Raw genomic sequence first — 21,293 nt, 5'->3', positions numbered from 1 at the left:
CTACGCCACTGCTGTGTAGAGCCTCATGCTGCACAGAGACCGTGTAGCGTGCAGGCTGCTCTGAGACTCATCCCATACAGAGCCCAGGTGGGGGGCACACTGTATAGAGACTCATACCATATAACATGCACACTGTATAGAGACTCAAACACACTGGGCCAAATTTTCAAATGAGAGACACAAATGTGTCTGCACAATCCAAAGCCCCTAGTATGCTCCCAAGCCCCCTCTGCACTTACCCCCATGTGCCAAGACATGGCTCTGAGTCCCCTTCCACGTACCATTATGCAGCCATGCAGACAAAGGGGAACCGTTGTGCTAGGACACTGGGCCTACTTGCAGAGGCCAGGTTGAAAACATGCCTCTTCCTGGCTGTCTCCACAATTAAACAAGGCGGCGATGGGAGGGGGGAGAAGAACTGTCCACTTGGGAGCAGCTATGGGCAAGTTTGGCTTCTAGGCAGAGGGATGGAGTGGGCATGGCAGGGAGCTTAAAATGATTGATCTGGCCACACTTGCTTAGAGGTAGCCGTGTTGTCTAGTGGTCAGATTGAGGGAGTAGGAACAGGCAGGGCCGCGGGTTCTACGCTGAGCTGTTGTTCGAACAGCTGCAGGCCAGTCACTTGTTGCCCTGTGCCTTGGCCAAGCCCAGCTGGGAATCAGGTTAAACGGAGAGAAGGCAGTAAAAGAACCTCACTGAGAGACAGACCTGTGGCACTGGACTTACCCTGCACGTAGCAGCCCTCTCCTCAAGGCAAATCTCATGTGACAGGGCCAGCCCCACCCCTCTATCCCCACCAAGACCAACCAGAATCTAGGGAGCTCAGCAGCTCCTGCCCTGACTAGCCAGTGGCCACAGAGGCAGGTGGCCTGAGCCCCATGGAGTCCATGGATCTGTTGCTGCCCCGTTAGGACAGCATCTTTCCCAGGCCTCCCCAGGATCCACGCGCCAACAGTTATCTGCTAGAAATGATGGGAAGATTCTGACTGACCAGTTTAGTGCGTCAATAGTAAAATACCTGTCTACAAAGGGGAATAAAGAGGAGGCCCGTGTGGCGCGGCAGCGCTGGTCACATGAGGTCGTCCAGGAGGTTGGGGCTGGCGACCCAATCCAGGGTCCGTGGCTCAGAGGCGGCCATGATCATACACATGAACTGCTTTCCGGTCCGCCTGTCAATGGGGTAGATGGTGGTGGGCGTGAACCTCTTGTTACTCTCCACGAAGTCGCACAGCTGCTCGTAGATCTTGGGGAACTCATGGCGCAGGAAGACGCCTCGGATCCGCAGCTCCCGCTGGATGTTGATGAAGCAGACCTCCCGGGCCTTCCGCCCTTCCTCCCCCTCCTTGTCGATGTCCGCTGTGCCAGGCGGGGGGGTCAGGATCAAGGTCTCCATGTCCCGCTCCTTCTTCAAGATCTGCTTCTCGGGGCTGGAGGAGGCTAAGGCCACCTTGGCGTATTTCCTGACGGTCGGCACCTGGACTTTGGGGGATGGCCTCACAGGCACTTTTTGTCCAACAGCCACTGTTACATTCAAGAGGAAACATTCCTCAGGGTCATACTGGATGCCAGCCACCCCCAACTCCCGGGCATAATCCCCCAGGCTCTCTGCGTAGCCCTCCAGCTCCCGCAGGGACAGGTAGGTGGGGGACATCAGCAGGCTCTCCAAGCCAAACTGGAGGAAGTTCTCAGCTGAGCCTGAGCTGGGGAAGCCCAGGAACAGCACCCCTCGCCCCCGGGACAGGTACCCCACCTTGGCAATGCGCGAGAAGGCCTTGTGCACCTCGGCATTCTCCCGGCAGAACTGCAGAGCGTGCCGGCAGATGCTCCCGATACGCCCGTAGACACAGCTCTCCTTGTGGATGTCCCAGTCCTCGCGGCGGCAGCTCCGGGAGCAGTAGTACGTATAGCAGCTGTGGCAGGATTTGAAGTAGAGGCAGGCGTTGAACATGGTCTCCGTGCGCCTGCACTTGGCGTTCGAGCACATCATCATGTCGTCCTCATCCGCGCTCAGCTCCGGGGAGCAGTCATCCTGCTGCTTCTCAAAGCTGCTGCTGGAGACAGACATGGCAAGTGAGCGGCCACCCTGCTCCTTGCGTACGTCTCTGTGGAAGGAACTCGGGCCCGGCTGCTCCTTGGTGGGCCTGGGCTCCCCCACCAATAAAGGCAGCGGCTTCCTGGCCTCCAGCTTCCTGGCGGGCCCGGGCGCCCCGTTGTCGATCAGCCTCTTGAGCTGGTCTGTCAGGCTGTCCCCGTTGCTGGGGCGGCGGCTGGGAGGGGGCTTGGAATCGATGACCAGGTCTGTGATCAGCTCATCCAGCTGCTCCAGGCTGCGCTGGCGGGCGGAGCTGCTTTGGGTGCTCTCTTTGGCAATGGGATCCGAGTAGCAGTGTGTGGTGCGGGAGCGATGCCCATCCCGCCCGGAATCCAGCACATCCCAGCTGGCCGAGCGCTTCTCGGTCTTGCTCAGACCATTGGCTTTGATGTCATTGTCGGTGATGGTGATTTCTGGGGTGACAAACCAGGAGCGGCCCAAGGGGCACCGCCCACCGTCTGCCTGCATCTTCTCCATGATGGAGTTCTCCGAGAGAGAGAGCGCTGCATAGCGCTTGGGGGAACTGGAGAGGTTGATAACCACGGGCTGCCGCCGGTCATCAGGGGATAAGGCACGGTGCTGCTCCCGGGCGAGCAGGTTCTCATAGCTGCGCCCGCGGAACATGGGGTCCTCCCTGCGGACACTGGGTGCCAGGATGTTGTCCCAGGATTTGGAGTAATGCCGGGTGTCTGTGCCTAGGCGGGGTTGGTTGGTGCTGTAGCTGGCATGCCAAGAGGAAAGCAAAGCCTCCTGCCCAGAGGGATGAGGTGCAAAGCGGGACATCTGCAAAGTCTGGTAGGGCAGTGCACCCCGGTCTGGGCAGTACCAGTCGCTGAACTGCAAAGGCTGGGTGCTACGGGCATGAGGGTACGTCCGCGAAATGGATTCTCTCTCATGGTATTTGCCATAATCCTCAGTGTAGAACAACCGGGAGGAGGTGTTCAGACCGGGGTATACCCTGGGGTCCTCTGTATAGAGGGGTTTGGTGGGCATGCCCCTTGAGGCATAGAATTGAGGGTCTTCTCTGTAGAAGGTGTGGGTAGGGGCTTCCTGGATGGGGTAGGTCCGAGCTTCTTCCACGTAGAAAGTCCTGGGTGGGATGGTGTGGATATTACCTTTGGCTGGGTCCTCTGTGTAGAAGGGCTGTGGAGGGAGGTGACGCCCTGGGTATGGGCGAGGGCACCCCTCGTAGCCAGAGCTTTTCAGTGGAATGCCAGGGCCAGGGCACCCAGCTGGCTCCTCTGTGTAGAAGAACTTGGTGGGCACATTTGGAGCGGAGAAGGTCATACAGCCCCTCTCAGGATAGTCCTGCGAGCAGGGCATGGCCTGGTAAACCCGGCCTCGGGGGTCACCTTCGTAGTACTCGTTGGAGTAGGGCAGCCTGTGCTCCCCGCTGTAGGAGTCGCTGGGTGTGGGAGTGCGGGACACAGACACCTGCCTGCTGCTTGGGATGGTCAGGCTCCGGATAGCGCAGGGCAGCCTGGGCCAGTACGGCACCTCCATCCTGCTCTGGGCCTTCAGGCTGCGTGCCGCGTGCACCAGCACTGCCTCGTCTGGCTTCATGTCCATCCGGCACTTGACATGCAGGCTTGTGGCCGGCCTCCCACCTGGGGCCTCCTCCGGGCAGTTGCTGCTGACACACAGTGGGGAGATGCGGCTGGTGCTGCTCCGCTGGGGCTGCAGCTTGATGGGGTGCACCTCGTTCATTGGGGCCTTCATTGGCGCGTATCCGCTCCCCCTGCGCGGAGACATCTCTGTCCTCGCAGGCTCCCTGGAGAGGCGCAGAGCCTCCCGTCCCCGCCTGGCTGGCACGGGGGGAGACGAGGACGACATCTGGATGGGAATGGGAGTGAAGGTGGATTTCACCCGTGGGGCGCTCTTCGACCTCGCTCGCCTCTTTGGCTCCGCCCGAGCCAATGGCTCCTTGGGGCCTTCCCTCCCGTGAGGGGGAGGCCTGCTGTTCTGAACGTCCGACCTGGGAGGAGCCTTCCTGCCTCCGGAGCCTGAGGAAGGCTCGGGGGTGCCTGGGTGCCGGCAGGGGCGCTCCATAGCAGGAGCAGGGGCCAGCTGGTCGTCGAGCGGCTCAAGGAAGTCAAAGCTCCTACAGTGGCGCTTGTTGAAGGGCTGCAGGTCGCGCGGCAGAGATCCAGACATGAAGGCGTCACATTGTGCCAGTGGCTGGCAGATGATGGAATCCCTGGGTGCTGGGCACTTCACCTCTAGGTCTTGATACACCGTAGACACCAGTATGTCAGGTGGGTCGGTTCGTGTCATCTTAAACAAGCTCTTCCTTCTCCAGCTCCTCTTCAGATCATCTCAGGGGAAGCCAGCCAGCCCTGCAACGGGAGAGAGAAGGGGCCTTGAGTCTCATGCCGGAGAGGCCCGCTCAAGACAGGCTATTTTTGAAAGCTCCTGATTTTTAGCCAATCTCATGATTTTGGGGGCTTGACTCATGATCCTGCAATGCTCGGGACTGGCAATGCTGGGGGGTCTAGTAGGCACATGTGCAAAAGGGTCCGTGCTGGGGTAAGAACTGGAGCTGGCCGAATGGTGCAGAGACAGTGATGGGGAATTCCAAACGGCCACGGCCTGGTTCAGAATTAGTGAGAACAAGGCTTATTCACATGAATGTTTTGGGGGAGGCTATTCCTCTAGGAGTGCCCAGTCTGCTCATGACCAAGGGCATGCAGTGCTCAGATACTGCAGTGCCAGAGGCCAGGGCCATGCCAGAGATACCATGAGCTTGCATGGCCCTGGATTTACAGAGAGGGTCGAAAATCTGAATTTTCATTCTGCAGGAAACTTCAATATTCCCACATTTGTTTCATTCTGAATCAGGCCACAACAAAGTTGATGTGTCAAAATTTTTTGCCAAATGGAAAGTTTTGATTCAGAAATGTTGCCACATTTTGTTTCAGCTTAATTTGACCTTAATCTGTGTCTATCTGAGGTGTCACAGTGCCTCATGCTTCCATCCTCCTCTACTGGCTGAACTCCTTGACTGGACTACACCTCCCATGATGCACCATGGTTATGTGACTCCCATGATGCACCACAGCAGTTCAATCAGAGCGAGGCTATGATGCATCATGGGTGATGTACTCCAGCCAGAAAGCTTAACCCACAGAGAAGGGTGGGGTGGCAGGCACGAGACACCACAACGGCTCTGGTGGACACAGATTAACATCAAACTGATCCAAAAGGAATTATTTGATTTTGATTTTTCTGAAGGCAAATTGGAAAGTTTCAGCAAAATTGAGATTTTCTTGTCAAAAATGTCAATATTTCAAAAAGTGCAGTTTTCATAAGAAAGAAAGAATGAAAGAAAATTCCCAGCCAGGTGAATTTATCAGTGCCCGTTCATTCCCTGCTGCCCACCCACCACGAGGAAGTTGACAACAGGACACACAGAGCAAAGAGAATCATGAGAGGACAGAGAGGCCGTGTCCTGGTTGCTCCCTCTCTGGGTTCCGGCCAGCCTGCTTTGAGCCCAATCCTCCTCTTGTTTGTACCGCAGAGTGGCATGGACCGCAGTGGAATTACTCCTGATTTACACCCGTCCAAGTCCCAGCTGGACAAGCCTTGTGTTGATCTGATTGCGCCCATGGGCTCAGGGGGCAGGGAGTGGATCTTGTGCCCTATACAGCGCCAAGCCCTTCATGTACAAGTGCAGCAATTCCTTCTCCTTTTTGTAAGTCTCGGTCGCCCAGTGAGGAAGCAAACACAGCACCATGTGACTTACGCAACCAATGGTACATCACAGGTAGACAGTGGCGAGTAGGCAGACAACCCCAGCCAGCGGAGCAGAGGGCAGGGATTTGTTAAATCAGCTCGCCAAAAGAAAAGGGCAAATTCCACACATCGTGTCTCTGCAACCAGTAATCTGACCAGCTCTACACAGACCCACACTGGCACGCGCCAACCAGCACCTGCATGCATGGGATAAATAACAACATGGGAGAATGACTGGCTGTGTGGGGGGTGGGCATGGCTAATTACCTGCCTAGCATATGTTTATGCAAATATAGGATGCTTGCAATGAAGCCGTGTCAGAGAGCTCAGCTCTGGGGGACACCCCCCCCCACAAGGTCTAAGCTCTCTGCCTAGGGCCTGTCAAAGCTATGCTACGCTGCTCGGGATGCAGGGCGGGTGGTGTAGTCAGAAGTCCCTCCCATTTGGTCTGAGCTTCGCGAGATCTGTCTGGTGGCACTAAGCAGCACAGACTGTGTTTGTCTGGAAGCTAAAGAGACAGAGAGACCCACAGGGACTGGCTGTGTCCAGCAGCCTCAATCAAGAATCACCTTTATGGTCCTTGTGTAACCCACACACCTTCTGGGTGTGGTGTTCTGTCCCATCTAGTGGCACCAAGACCACTTAGAGAGAGAGAGTTAAATGAGACGCTCTATAGCCTTAGCTAACAGCCAGCTGGCTTTTAGCTCATGCAGTAGAGGCTCATGCACTAAGCTCCAGAGGTCCCCAGTTCAATCCCACTCGCCGATGACCGGGGTCTGTTGGCCTTACACTTGCAGCCCTGTCCTACCTCTCCCAAGAATCACCCCCCAAGGGCTGACAAGATGGCCTCTGCAGGGCGATCTGTACACAACATGGTTGAGGGGTGTCCCAAATTTGTCTTACATACCTCACTTAAAAACTACTTGCTTACAAAATCAGACATAAAAAAGGGGCCACAGCACACTATTACTGAAAAATTGCTGACTTTCTCATTTTACCACATAATTTTAATGACTTTCTCATTTTACCACATACTTACATTTCAGTGTATTGTATTTAGAGCAGTATAAACAAGTCATTGTCTGTATGAAATTTTAATTTTACTAACTTCACTAGTCCTTTTATGTAGCCTGTTGTAAAACTAGACAAATCTCTAGATGAGTTGATGTACCCCTGGAAGACCTCTGAGTACCTTCGGGGGTACACATACCCCTGATTGAGAACCACTGTCCCAGACAACATGTGCATAGAAACCTTCCATTACAGTGGAGGTCCCTGAACCAGACAGGATGAGAGCTTGGCACTCACTCACAAGAGTTTTATTTCCGCACGGTTGTTTTTGGCAGGGATATCACTGGACTCAAATGCTCTCCTGCTAAAGTTCTCTCCTGCCACGGGGAATCTCTCTCCACACATCCCTGGGGCCAGATTTTAAGACCCAGGAGCCTGAATGGGGAATGCATGTGCAAATATGTGGTTATGTGTGCAAAACAGGGGTGCAGCACTGCAGATTTTGCTCAGGCAGTCACCTGCTTTGCACACCCAGCTGTGCAGTTTGCACACGCAGTTACATGCCTGCGTCCATGTGTTTTGCATGAATGGCAGCATTTCTGCATGTGCAGACACCCTCTGGGCCTGTGCACACAGCATGGCTCAAGGGTGGCAGTGGTACTTTGCACACAGTGTCTAAAATCTTGTCCCTGAGGATGCACTAGGGCTTCTAGGAAATCAGCAGGGGTCTCAATGCAGCTGGGAGCTCTGCTCCCTCTGGGGAGCAGGGTCACACGCACCATACACTGGTATACTGTGGGCATATGCTTTGCTCTCGTGACTGGCCCCTGCAACTACTGCCCACAGCCTGCCCTTACAGCTAGCTCTCGCTCAGCTCACGGGTCAGAGGCTGGTGCTTTGGATGCTGAAGGGCTCAGGTTTGACCCCATTGCAGACGGTGGTGCTGTGGGCAGATGGCCATGGTTTGTAACACCAGACCAGTGGGAGGGGCAGAGGCAGGAAGCCAGCTTATGTTAGACTCCAGAGAACATATCTGGTCTGAAGCCATGGTGAAGGTTTAAACCATACGTTCAGTCCTGCCCTCCCCATTATTACTGTGTGGGGGGCAGGAAGGTCTGGGACCAGGGGGACTAAAGAAATCAAAACTCGCCTCGGATGCCTGAGGCTGGGAAGGTTTCTGGAGCAGGAAGTGAGTTTGGGACAGCGTTTTTGTTCCTACCTGGTCTGATGCCAGTGGTGTGTATTTGGATGGGCAAAGCTGGCACAGGCTGCTGTGTCAGCTCCATGCTGGGATCCGTTCTGGGGCTGGAACATAAAACACATCAAATGAATCCAGGAAGTTACTGCTCGGCCTCCTGAGGGCAGGAGCTGGGCCTTCCGTGCACCGCCCTGCTGAGCCCAGCACCAGCCCCCTTCAGCCCTGGGGTCCCTCCTCTGCGCGGGTCCACACAGCATCTCCCTGGGGAGCTCCGCACAGACACAGTGAGGTCTTGTGGTACTTTACACCCCTGGGCGGAGAGAGGACCAAGCAGGTCAAAGTGACATGGCCACAGTCCTGCCAGGAGTCAGAGCCTCTGCTCCAGAGGCCTGGGAAAGTGGTGAGAGCATGTCCCCCTCTCGGGGCCACAGCCAGCATAGAAGATATCAGCCTACTACTTGGTTACCGTGAGAGGAATTTCCCCAGCCTCTGAAGGGGCAGCGGCTTGTGCCTTTGGTGTTGGAAAGCCCAGGTTCTTATCCCGGCTAGCGTCTCATGGTGGGTTGTCAAAGACCTTTCCAGATGGGGGCAAATCACTACAGCATGGCTTCCCTGGGGTGGGGTCAGAGCTGAGGCTAGACACTAGACACCCCCTTCTTCCTTTCCCAGGGAGTGAATTAAGATACTGGCCCTCTCCTCCCATCTCTGGGCTGTGACTGGCTTCAAGAGATCTGCTGTTTGCACCCCTTTGCCCTTCCTGCCATATCTATGCTGGATCTCTCCGTGGTGACTAGTGCTTCATTTGTAATGAAAGAGGAGCCAGCCCAGAGGGGCCAGGGCTCTGAATTGCCAGGCCTCGGCACAAATTAAGCACTGGCGGTGACGCTGCTGCGGAAAATAGTTCCCATTGACAAAAATCTTTCCTTCCTGCACCTCCCAGATTGCTTTGCAAACTATACCTATATACCTTTGCAAACTATATCAGCTGTCATGTCAGCCAGCACTAGCAGGCAGCCACCTCTGGAGCAGAACACCAGAGCTGTTTCCCACCTGTGCTATGGTGCATTCTAAGCAGCTGTCAAACTGGAAGTATAGGGGAACTTTATGAAGAGGGCAGCTAAGTGAGCTGGAATTTGGAAGATTGCTGGGAGAAGTGCCAGAAGGAGTTTTCTGGTGACCAGTCCTTGATCTTATGAAAGACAGCATCTCCCTGAGGGGAATGCCACCGACAGAATCACCATCATCTCACGTTAGCTTTCCCTGGAAGTCTAACAAATGCTAACAAGGTTGACTCTGCGTAGTGAGGAGAATTAGTCGGTGGCTAGTTGTAGAGACTAGCACTGGCCCTCATACAACACACCTGAGAGAGGGCTGATGAGTGGTGGAGTCAGAGCATGTGGCACAGCCCCTCAGCACCCAAGGCCAGCGAGTGCCCATGACTCAGCCCCTGCCCTCTGTCTCCAGGTACGGGTGCCAAAGGCCCCTACAGATCACCCCGCTTGCTCAGCCCCGGGGCTTGGATGGAGTTAAGAGCAACCCTCCCCCACGCAGCAGCATCTCTGCTGTGATGCCCTGAAACCCCCTGCCCTGAGCTCCCCTGCCCAGGGGCTGAGCAGCGCGAGACTGAAACCCAGCTGCCTGGTGAAGGCCAGTGAGTGGCACCCAGCCCAGCCGGGGCCTGGGGTCCTCTGGGGAGCAGGTGCTGAGCTCATGGTGCTGGCATCCCCGCTGGAGCACACGGTTGCCATGGTTTCGCTGTGCTACGTCTCTCCGGAGGAGCAGTGTGTGCGGGGGAGGCACAGGAGGAGAGCCGGGGCACTGCGAGGGGAGTTAATGTTGCTCACAAGTGCCGCATTGATGTGGGGGGAGGCAGAGCCGGATTAACTCTCCTGTGGGCCCAGGGCTAGTAGATTTTGGGGGGCCCCTGTATATGTCTTTTTCCTAATTTAAAACAAAATTATCACAATTATGGCATTGAGGCTATTAACACTATACTTAAACTTGACTTTTAATGATCATAAAGATGTTCTGTGGTTACATTTCAGTCTTAAAACATGTAGAATATAGTTAAGTTAATTCAAATAGCCTACTGCTTACCTTAGAACAGCTGTTATATTAGTTTCTTTCTGGGAGGGAGGTTGGGTGCAGGAGGGGCTCCAGCCTGCGGCAGAGTGTTGGGGTGCAGGAGGGGATTCTGACCTGGGGCAGGGGGTTGGGGTGCAGGAGGGGGTGTGAGGTGCAGGCTCCGGCCGGCGGCACAGCAGGGCTCAGGCAGGCTGCCTGCCGGCCGTGGCCCCACACTGCTCACAGAAGCGGATGGCTGCTGGCACGTCTCTGTGCGCCCCTGGGGGGAGGGGGACAGCGTGTCTCCGTGTGCTGCCCACACCCTCAAACGCCGCCCCCACAGCTCCCATTGGCAGTTTCTGGCCAACGGGAGCTGCGGGGACAGTGCTGGGGGTGGGGGCAGTGCACGGAGCTGCCTTCTCTCCGCCCCCACCTCCCTCCAGGGGCTGCAGAGGCATGCCAACAGCCGGCTGCTTCCGGGAGCGGCATGGGGCCATGGCAGGCAGGCAGCCTACCTGAGCCCTGTTGTGCCAGGGCTCCCCTTAGCCCAGGGCTGCAGCCCCTAAAGCCCCTGCGTCAATCTGGCCCTGGGAGGAGCCTCTGTATTCACTGAGCAATGGGGATGGCGTGGGCAGGGCCACAGGTGTGCCCCCCACGCAAACAGCAGCTCATACCACTGCCCCGGGGACAGGACTGGGAGCTGTGCTAAACCTGCCCATGGTTTGGGGCTTGGGTTGGGCAGATGCCTGAGTGCTGGACTGGGATCTGCTGACTCAGGGCACCAGGCCACTGAACAGAATTTCTCTCACCAGCCTGCCCGGGCAGTGGGCACTGGCAGGGGCAGGCTCTGTGGCTCATCCCCAAGCCTGCCAGGCCCCATGGGAATGATTGATAAACTCAGCTGCTCAGAGAGGTCACCCAGCTGTGGTGCCAGGCCCAGTCAGCCCTGGGTGCCCATGTGGGAGAAGAGGGATGGAGCTCATTATGCCCTCACCATAGAGAGGCCAGCAGGGAACTTTCCCTGCCGTGGCCAGGAGCTCGAGTGACCCTGAGTCTGGCTGGCAAAGGCTTTGCTGCGATTGCTATGAGCACAGCAACAGCTTGACACTTCCCATCTTGAGTGGGGGGTGCAGGCAAAGGGAAGCACAGATGCCAGCTGGGGCACTCTGAACCTGCCATCCTGCAGCCCGGTGCGTCACTAACCCCATTGCACAGGGGGAGGGGCGCACTGTGCTCAAAGCTGCTCAGAACAAAACGCGGGCACCTGGCTCAGAGCCTCCTCCAGCAGCCCAAAGGGCTCCCTGGTGCCAGAAATGGCCCCCAGCACCCCAAAGGGCTCCCACCAGCTCCCTCCTGCCTTCTGGGCCAGACAAAAACCTGAAACATTCATTCCTACCCTGCATCTTTGTAGAAAGCCCCTGGCAGCAGGGTGACCCCAGCCCGGGAGTGAAAGAGTTCCACGGCAGGCGTGGCACGGCTTCCCCTGGCAGCACCTGGGCTGTGGAGAAGGGCTTGGCTCAGAGTGAGCTTGAGCAGCAGCAGAGGTAGGAGTGACAGGGGACTGTGGGAGGGCGTGAGAGGGAGAACGAGAATGTGTGTGGGGGGGACACATGGGTGTGACTGGGAGCTGGCCGTGAGCTTCAGACGGTGTGGAAGTGTGAAAGGGAAAAGAGGGTTTGTGTGCAGTCATGTCGTTTGGTTCAGAGACAGAGCAAGAGACAAGCTGACTCCAACCTTAATAACGCGAGATTTGTAGAAGTGGGGTTTGTGCGAGGCGGATGGGAAAATCACTAGGGACCTTGCTTTAAGATAAGACTGGAATGCAGTGCTGACTACGACAATGGGAAGAAAATGTAAAATAGGACACAGCTGTTATTATGTCTGTGTGTGTAATGAATGTGTAAATACTCGACTGAAAATGCTTGTTCCTTGGAGATTACCTGAGGGCAGGGGAAACTCTGCCCGACTGTGGTCTCCACCTGCAATTGCTTGAGAATAAATTGTCTCTGACCTGTTGCTAACAAATTCAGCGTGAAGACTGTGTTTTCTTCCACAACAGGTATCACTTCAGCACAGGCTACACCCCACAACACTGGCCCCCAACCTGCCTCAGACCTGCCAATTCCCCCGCACCCCCAGCAAAACCCCCAACCTGCCCCCAACCTGCCAACCTCCCCACACCTCCAGCACAACCCCCAACCTGCCAATCCCCCAGCACCTCACAGCACAACCCCCAACCTGCCCCCGACCTGCCAACCCCCCCGCACCCCACAGCACAACCCCCAACCTGCCAACCCCCCCGCACCCCACAGCACAACCCCCAACCTGCCCCCGACCTGCCAACCCCCCCGCACCCCACAGCACAACCCCCAACCTGCCAATCCCCCAGCACCTCACAGCACAACCCCCAACCTGCCCCCGACCTGCCAACCCCCCCGCACCCCACAGCACAACCCCCAACCTGCCAATCCCCCAGCACCTCACAGCACAACCCCCAACCTGCCCCCGACCTGCCCCCAACCTGCCAACCCCCCCGCACCCCACAGCACAACCCCCAACCTGCCAACCCCCCCAGCACCTCACAGCACAACCCCCAACCTGCCCCCAACCTGCCAACCCCCCCGTACCCCACAGCACAACCCCCAACCTGCCAACCCCCCCGCACCTCACAGCACAACCCCCAACCTGCCAACCCCCCTGCACCCCACAGCACAAGCCCCAACCTGCCCCCGACCTGCCCCCAACCTGCCAACCCCCCCACACCTCACAGCACAACCCCCAACCTGCCCCCAACCTGCCAACCCCCCCGCACCTCACAGCACAACCCCCAACCTGCCCCCAATCTGCCAACCCCCCTGCACCCCACAGCACAACCCCCAACCTGCCCCCAACCTGCCAACCCCCCTGCACCCCACAGCACAACCCCCAACCTGCCCCCAACCTGCCAATCCCCCCCGCACCCCACAGCACAACCCCAAGCCTGCTCCCAACCTGCCAACCGCCCCCGCACCCGCAGCACAACCCCCAACCTGCCCCCAACCTGCCAACCCCCCAGCACCTCACAGCACAACCCCCAACCTGCCCCCGAACTGCCCCCAACCTGCCAACCCCCCCAGCACCTCACAGCACAACCCCCAACCTGCCCCCGACCTGCCAACCCCCCCGCACCTCACAGCACAACCCCCAACCTGCCCCCATCCTGCCAACCCCCCTGCACCCCACAGCACAACCCCCAACCTGCCCCCAACCTGCCAATCCCCCCAGCACCTCACAGCACAACCCCCAACCTGCCCCCGACCTGCCAACCCCCCCGCACCCCACAGCACAACCCCCAACCTGCCCCCGACCTGCCAACCCCCCCGCACCTCACAGCACAACCCCCAACCTGCCTCCAACCTGCCCCCAACCTGCCAAACCCGCCCGCACCCCGCAGCACAACCCCCAACCTTCTCCTGACCTCCCAACCCCCCAGTACAACCCCCAACATGCCAACCCCCCAGCACCCCCCAGCACAACCCCCCAGCACAACTCCCAACCTGCCCACCTCACAGCACCCCACAGCACAACCCCCAACCTGCCCCTGTCCTGCCAACCCCCCAGGACAACTCCTGACCTGCCAACCCCCCAGCACCCCACAGCAGAACCCCCAACCTGCCCCCAACCTGTCAACCCCCCAGCATCTAGGGTGACCAGATGTCCCAATTTTACAGGGACAGTCCCGATATTCGGGGCTTTGTCTTATATAGGTGCCTATTGTCCCCCACCCCGTCCCGATTTTTCACACTTGCTGTCTGGTCACTCTGCCCGCAGGACCCCAACCTGCCAACCCCAGCACTCCCCATAACACGAGCTCCAACCTGCCCCCTGGCTCGAGCTGGCCCACCTTCCCGTGGGAAATGGGCCAGCTGATTCAACCTGCTCCAGCACAAAAGCAAAGGCCAGCGAGCCCTGGGAGCGGCGCTTTCATTACAGCGGTCCCGTCCTGCAGTACTTGAATGCATCTCACCCACAGGGAGGGCAAAGTGGCCCGAGGAGCCCAGCCCACCAGCACGGCCACTGTGCCCTTTGCTGACAACCACCACAGCCCACTCGCCTTCTGGCTCATGTTATGGGATGCAGGGGGGTTGGCAGTGCAGGGGCAGGCCAGGGGCTAGTGTTACTGGGGGTTGTCAGGGCAGGCTGGGGAGTAGTGTTATGTGGGAGGGGGAGTGCTTGGCAGGGCAGGAACAGGGCAGGGGCTAGTGTTACTGGGGGTGGCAGGGCAGGGGCAGGCCGGAGGCTAGTGTTATGGTGGGAGGGGTGGGCACGGCAGGGGCAGGGCAGGGCTAGTGTTACAGGGTACAGGAGGGGGCGGTTGGTAGGGCAGGGGCAGGCCGGGGACTAGTGTTACGAGGAGGTTGGTAAGGCAGGGGCAGGCCGGGCCCCAGACTAGTGTTATGGGGCAGGGGAAAGGGTTGGCAGGGCAGAGGCAGGCCGGGGGCTTGTGTTACAAGGAGGTTGGTAGGGCAGGGGCGGGGCAGGGGCTAGTGTTATGGGAGTGCCGGGGTGGGCTGGCAGTTTGAGGGGCAGATTAGGGCTGGGCATTTGATCAATCCAAAAAGAATTGGTCAATTGACCTGCCAAATCACGTGATAAACGGTCACAGATTTTAAAGTGCTAATTTCTTGGAACAGTAACCAGAAAGAGCAAGAGACTCTGGGCTCTTGCAGGCTTAGCCATAGACAGGTCCTTCCACCTCATTACAAAGGAACAAATTACTTCTGGAGTGATTGTAACTCAGAACAAGCAAAACAAGACTAAGGAAGCTGCAGAGCCCAAAAGAACCACACCCAGTGTGATCAGAGTCGGAGGCTATTGCCTGCAGCATCAGCCCATTCCTTTGGATTCATCCTGGGACATCGGACAATGTTTGACCATGGACAAATAATAGGCCGTCAAGTGACATTATTTGACCAGTCAATTTAGTGACCTGCCAAACCTAGGGCAGGTAGGGTTGGACTATAAAGTGGATAGAAAGCTGGCTAGATCATTGGGCTCAACCGGGAAGTGATCAATGACTCCATGTCTAGTTGGCAGCCGGTATCAAGTGGAGTGCTCCAAGGGTCGGTCCTGGGGCCGGTTTTGTTCAATATCTTCATTAATGATCTGGAGGATGGTGTGGATTGCACCCTCAGCAAGTTTGCAGATGACACTAAACTGGGAGCAGAGGTAGATACACTGGAGGGTAGGGATAGGATACAGAGGGCCCTAGACAAATTAGAGGATTTGGCCAAAAGAAATCTGATGAGGTTCAACAAGGACAAGGGCAGAGTCCTGCACTTAGGACGGAAGAACCCCATGCACCGCTACAGACTAGGGACCGAATGGCTCAGCAATAGTTCTGCAGAAAAGGACCTACAGTGGATGAGAAGCTGGATATGAGTCAACAGTGTGCCCTTGTTGCCAAGAAGGCCAATGGCATTTTGGGATGTATACGTAGGGGCATTGCCAGCAGATCGAGGGACGTGATCGTTCCCCTCTATTCGACATTGGTGAGGCCTCATCTGGAGTACTGTGTCCAGTTTTGGGCCCCACACTACAAGAAGGATGTGGAGAAATTGGAAAACATCCAGCGGAGGGCAACAAAAATGATTAGGGGACTTATGACTTATGAGGGGAGGCTGAGGGAACTGGGATTGTTTAGTCTGCAGAAGAGAAGAATGAGGGGGGATTTGATAGCTGCTTTCAACTACCTGAAAGGGGGTTCCAAAGAGGATGGCTCTAGACTGTTCTCAGTGGTAGCAGATGACAGAACAAGGAGTAATGGTTTCAAGTTGCAGTGGGGGAGGTTTAGGTTGGATATTAGGAAAAACTTTTTTACTAGGAGGGTGGTGAAGCACTGGAATAGGTTACCTAGGGAGGTGGTGGAACCTCCTTCCCTAGAGGTTTCTAAGGTCAGGCTTGACAAAGCCCTGGCTGGGATGATTTAGATGGGGATTGGTCCTGTTTTGAGCAGGGAGTAGCACTAGACGACCTCCTGAGGTCCCTTCCAACCCGGATATTCTATGATCGTGTGATTGTGCCTGTGGGAGACCAGAGGTGTGAGGATGTGCATGCATTAGTGGGCAAGAGGAGCACTGGAGGAACGCAGGGGGTGAGCTGTGTGCCCGTGGGATGTCACAATGCCTGCGAGTTGGGGGGAGCAGTGAGGGGGTGTGGGGGCATGGGGAGCAGTGAAGGGGCTTGGGGGGAGCATTGTGGGGGCAGGGGGAGCAGTGAGAGGGGTGTGGGGGAACAGTGAGGAGGCTGTGGGCAGGGGGTCAGTGGGAACATGTGAAGCAGTTAGGAGGTGTGGAGGCAGGGGGAGCTGTGAGGGGTTTTGGGGGCAGTGAGGGGGTGGGGACAGGGGGTAGCAAAGGGGTGTGGGGGAAGCAGTGAGGGCAGTCAGGAGGCAGGGGTGGGAGGGCAGTGAGGGGTGGGAGCAATGGGAGAGTGGGGTGGGAGCAGTGAGGGGGAGTGGGGAGCAGTTATGGGGGAAGTGAGGGGTATTGGGGGCAGTGAGGGGAGTGAAGGGGCAGTGAAGGGGTGGGGGTGGGGACAGCGAGGAGGTGTGGAGGGAGCAGTGTGGGGGCAATGAGAACACAGACCCCATTATGCTGGCCCCAGGGAACAGCCTCCAAGTTTGACCCAGCACCGACCCCGGATCCTGCCCCCAGAGAGCCCACTCCCCGTCTGACCCAGCACTGACCCCGGATCCCACCTCCAGAGAACCCCCACCCTGTCTGACCAACACAGACCCCATTATGCTGGCCCCAGGGAACCGCCTCCAAGTTGGACCCAGCACCAACCCCGGATCCCACCCCCAGAGAGTCCACTCCCCGTCTGACCCAGCACTGACCCCAGATCCCACCCCCAGGAAGCCCCCTCTCTGTCTGACGCAGCACTGACCCCAGATCCCATCCCCAGGGAGCCCCCTCCCTATCTCACCCAGCACCGACCTCGGATCCCACAGCCCCCTCTCTCTCTGACCCAGCATAGACCCTGGATCCCACCCCCAGGGGCCTCATGCCCATCTGACCCAGCACTGACCCCACTACCTGGCCCCAGAGAGCCCCCTCCCCATCTGACCTAGCACTGACCCTGTATCCCACCCCCAGGGAGCCCCCTCTCCGTCTGACCCAGCACCAACCCCGTTACCCTGGCACGAGGGAGCCCCCTCTCCATGTGAACCTGGCATGGACCCCATTACTTCTGGGGACCTGCCCTCGGAAAGCAGAGAACCTCGCAGTCCAAATGGGCCTAAGAGCAATGGGGACAGAGAGACATAGCATCCAGCTCTGCCAATGGTCTACATGCCCAGCCCCCATGCACTCACCCCCCCCCATAGCTCCCCTCCCTGCACTCACCCCCACACCCATGCATTGAGCCCCCATCTCCACACGCCTCATCCCCCTCACACTCCTTGCACACACCCCATGCACTCACCCCTACTTCCTACACACCCTCCACCCCCTACACAGTCACCCCACAGACATCCGCATGCACTCTCCCAAACCCTGTGCTCTCACTCCCCCACACCAGCTCTCTCACACACATGCCCTATGCTGGGACACACATGCACTCTGTGCATTCCCCCCCACACACACACACAAGCACACATCCATGAACGCACACACCCACAGACATGCACATACATACTCTGTCTGCTCTCTCTCTAACACACAGACACACATACACACACACTCCCTACACATAGGCAGGCATCCAACTTGTGCCAAGCCCTTCTCTCCCCCCATGCATACCTCAACACAGACTTCAGAAGTCACTGTCACATTCACAGCCACACGGGGTGAATTTTGTTCTGTTCAGCAAATAATACCCCAGATGACTCGGTTTCCCTGCTCACCCTGTCTCTCCCCATTTAATGCTGGCACTGGCTCTGGGCGACATCGTCATTCCCTGCACACAATTAGGGAGGAGACACAATGAAACTGATCAGAGTTCGGAGGAGTTCTCCCTTAATTGAATTTCTGGCACTTTCCTGCTTCCTTCCTGGGGAGGGGGGTAGAAAGTGGAGGGGATGCCCAGAGCCAATGAGCACATTTGGGGTCAGCATTGTGCACAAGGCACATGGGGACTCAGAGGCCCATTCTAGTGAGAGGACAGTGGCCTTAGACAGGGGCTATGCCCCTCCTCACCCTGCTGACTCAGCAGCTCGTGGCAGGCCTTCAGCAGGGTGAGCAGAGGGGGCGGGATGCTCACCCCCGAGCCCCCTCAGCCTGTCAGCTTGGGGTCTGAGGAATGGGGCAGCGGAGTCTGTGTTAACCCGAAGGAGCATGTGGCAGGCATGGGGCTGTGGGGCAGGCAGGTCCTGCCCAGAGCCTCGGGGGAGGGTGACTAGAGAACTGACTTCTCCCAGGAGGGGTGGATGTATAGATCCAAGAGATGGGAGGCAAACAGTTCCTTCCAAGAGAGGGGGGCGCACAGCTCCACCAAGATGCAGAGGAAGGGGATGAAAACCCCTCTGCACAGGGTGGTAGAGGTGGTGAGAGGGGACAGGGGGGTTGTGAACAGCTCCTGTTAGACCCCTCCACGCAATTCAATCCATTCATTTCTGTAGCTTGTTACCACCCCAGTCATCTCCGTCACCCCATAGCCTCACATGGCACTGGGCATGCAGCCCCCTCCCTGCCCAAAGAGCTGTGGGTGTCACTTGCCCCTACACTCCGTGAGCTCCAGTCCATCTGTCCCTCGGCCCAGGAAGACTCAAAGACCCCAGGCCAGGGGACCCCAGAGAAGTAACACCGCAGGCAGCTTGTAGCAAGGGAAAGTCCATTCCCTTAGCACAGATGCCACCCGTCCCTACAGCTCCGGGGCCCAGGCCTGCCGCAGCTTGTCATGTGGGGTGGAGTGAATCTGGGGTAGCGTGAAAGGCCACTGGCCCTTCGTTCCTGCCATCACAGTGCCAGCCCCCGGCTGCCTGTTGAGACATGTCAGGGCACCGTGCCTCAGAGACACAAAACCACACGCCCTGGCGCCAGCTGCCCCCTGAGCCAAAAAGGCAGCCTCCGCGGGCACAGCTGGGCCAGCCCAGGGACCCCTGGCCCCGCATGGGCCAGGAAAGCTGAGCTGTTCTGTGCAACAGGGAGAGTCCATTTCAAAGTACAGGCCCCCATCCTTTGGTGCCATCCGTGAGGGTGAAGGGTCCAGCTGCGTGGATCCCATTGCAGGATTGGGCCACACAGCTCGGCCCAGCCTTATCTTGGGATTTAAGCTGACATGCTGCAGGCCACATAATAAACCATCCTCATCCCTGGAAATGGCCAGTGACTGGGGCAGGCTCCTCTGGGGCTGGGCAGGCTGGGGGCAGGGCAGCCCTGGCAGGAAGCTGCCAAGCAGAGGGGGAGAGAAGCCCCGTTAATTTATTGGCAGCATCCTCTGGGAAGTGGCCCCCACCTGCCCCCAGGTCCAGGGGCTGGGCACTCAGGGGGACAGGCATGAGCCGCATCTCTCTCTCACACATACATTTTTGGCTCCCCCTAATATTTGCCATCGTCTCCCCCTGGCCGCCGGAGTCAGGGCCCGGTCCTCCTGCCAAGCTTAACCCGTCCGCGGGAGCCTGTATTCCCGGCGATGACACCACCCTGGCCCACCCGCACCTGGGCTGCAGGGCCAACTCCGCACTGAGCAGTGTCCTCCCTGTTCCTGCAGCCCCCCCCCGGTTCCTGCGGCCCCCAGCCCGGACCCCCCCCCGGTTCCTGCGGCCCCCCGCCCGGACCCCCGCCCGGTTCCTGCGGCCCCCAGCCCGGACCCCCCCCCGGTTCCTGCGGCCCCCAGCCCGGAACCCCCGCCCGGTTCCTGCAGCCCCCCGCCCGGACCCCCCCCCAGGTTCCTGCGGCCCCCCGCCCGGACCCCCGCCCGGTTCCTGCGGCCCCCAGCCCGGAACCCCCCCCGGTTCCTGCGGCCCCCAGCCCGGACCGCTCGTGCCCTCCGGCCGGACATGCCCGCAGGTGGCCGGAGCTTCCTCCCCCCTGCAGATGCGCCCGGCGCAGCCAGGGCAGGGGCTCCCCGTACCTGCGCCTCCCGCCGCTGCGCCCGCTCCATCCCCAGCCCGAGGCCGGGGTGGCGACGCTGCAGCCGGCTCCATCAAGCGCCGGCCTGGCAAGGATCGTGCCCGGCTCCCCGCCTACCTGTCAGGCTGCGCCTGGCTCCTCGGCCCCTGCGGCTCCTCATCGCCCCCAGCGGGCAGGAGCGGCCTTAAAGGGGCCGCGCCCGAGTCCCCCGCGTCTCCCCTGGCGAGGCGCCCGCGTCTGTCCGGGGCCGAGCAACGCGCGTCGCAGGTGGAGCCTGGCCCTGGGTGACCCCCGCTCCCTCGCTCTGCCATCAACCCCTCCAATGGCGGTGCCCCCCGCCCACGGGATCTCCCGCCCCTTCACGCCCCAGCCCCCGCGTTTTTCCCCGGCAGGATTTTTCTGATGAGCCTCCCCCTTTTCGCAGGGTGTTGCAGTGGCTGCTTTTCGCCTGCCCCCCTGTGTCGTACTCAGAGCCCTTCCTCAGGGCGGGCCTGTGACAGCCCATCCCTCCCACTCCCCTTTTCTGGAGGCCAGACAGCGGGGGAGAGCTACAGTGTAGCTGAGACTTTGGGAGCAACCTTTGGGGAGTGGGACACTTCTGTCCATTGCAATAGAATCAATGTGTCTACACCCCTAGAATGCTTTGACCATGGCCCCCTCTCCCTCCCCCCCTTGCTCTCCCTGGATGCATAAGGGAAGTATCTGGGATTTAGGTCTGGCTGGGCACTAGGTCTCCTGGTGGTCTTGAGCCTGGTGGCCTTGGGAAAATGGGATGGGCCAAAATGTTCAAATCTGCCTGTGGCATTGCACCCCACAGTGATACGATTATTATATGATTATGGCATAATTATGATGCCTTTTGTACAAGATGGGGCATGTGAAGTGTCATTGGAAAAGTTATGATTTGTTGAATATGATTATCCTATTTGTATGCATGTATCATTTCTGTATCTGAAGTTATGAATATTGTCTAGGTATCTGTATTTCACATGTAGTCACACTTGAGTGACACCCACTAGGCAAGATGCTTCCAGTCTATATAGCTGGTTGTGAAGGGCCCATTCAGGGTAATGGGCCATTAGAGAAAACAATAGGCCTTAGGAAAAGCTGATCCCCCACCTGTTTCAGAGTAGCAGCCCTGTTA

The 21,293-nt window shown here is 58.1% G+C and overlaps 1 protein-coding gene across 5 annotated transcripts; it reads right to left on the bottom strand.

The window, feature by feature from the left end:
* Window positions 1-263: 263 nt before the first annotated feature.
* On the bottom strand, window positions 264-20,476 carry AJM1 (apical junction component 1 homolog). Of its 5 annotated transcripts, XM_074973370.1 has the most exons (4): window positions 20,151-20,476; window positions 8,055-8,140; window positions 5,835-6,021; window positions 264-4,428 (listed from the first exon to the last, which is right to left on the bottom strand). In XM_074973370.1, the coding sequence occupies exon 4, from the start codon at window positions 4,364-4,366 to the stop codon at window positions 1,070-1,072; it is 3,297 nt and encodes a 1,098-aa protein (XP_074829471.1). In that variant the 5' UTR covers window positions 4,367-4,428; window positions 5,835-6,021; window positions 8,055-8,140; window positions 20,151-20,476; the 3' UTR covers window positions 264-1,069. The 5 variants fall into 5 exon arrangements, with proteins under 5 accessions (XP_074829471.1, XP_074829468.1, XP_074829470.1 ...); XM_074973367.1 differs by lacking the exon at window positions 5,835-6,021; XM_074973369.1 differs by lacking the exon at window positions 5,835-6,021 and having other exon boundaries at window positions 20,267-20,476.
* Between the last annotated feature and the right edge of the window lie 817 nt (window positions 20,477-21,293).

Source organism: Natator depressus, chromosome 16 (genome assembly GCF_965152275.1).
Source record: "Natator depressus isolate rNatDep1 chromosome 16, rNatDep2.hap1, whole genome shotgun sequence".
Classification (NCBI taxonomy): Eukaryota; Metazoa; Chordata; order Testudines; family Cheloniidae; genus Natator; species Natator depressus.
This window is presented reverse-complemented; position numbering and strand designations above follow the sequence as displayed.

Bases quoted from the DNA above. Each gene is read 5' to 3' on its own strand.
- AJM1 (XM_074973370.1), bottom strand. From the start codon at position 4,366: ATGACACGAACCGACCCACCTGACATACTGGTGTCTACGGTGTATCAA.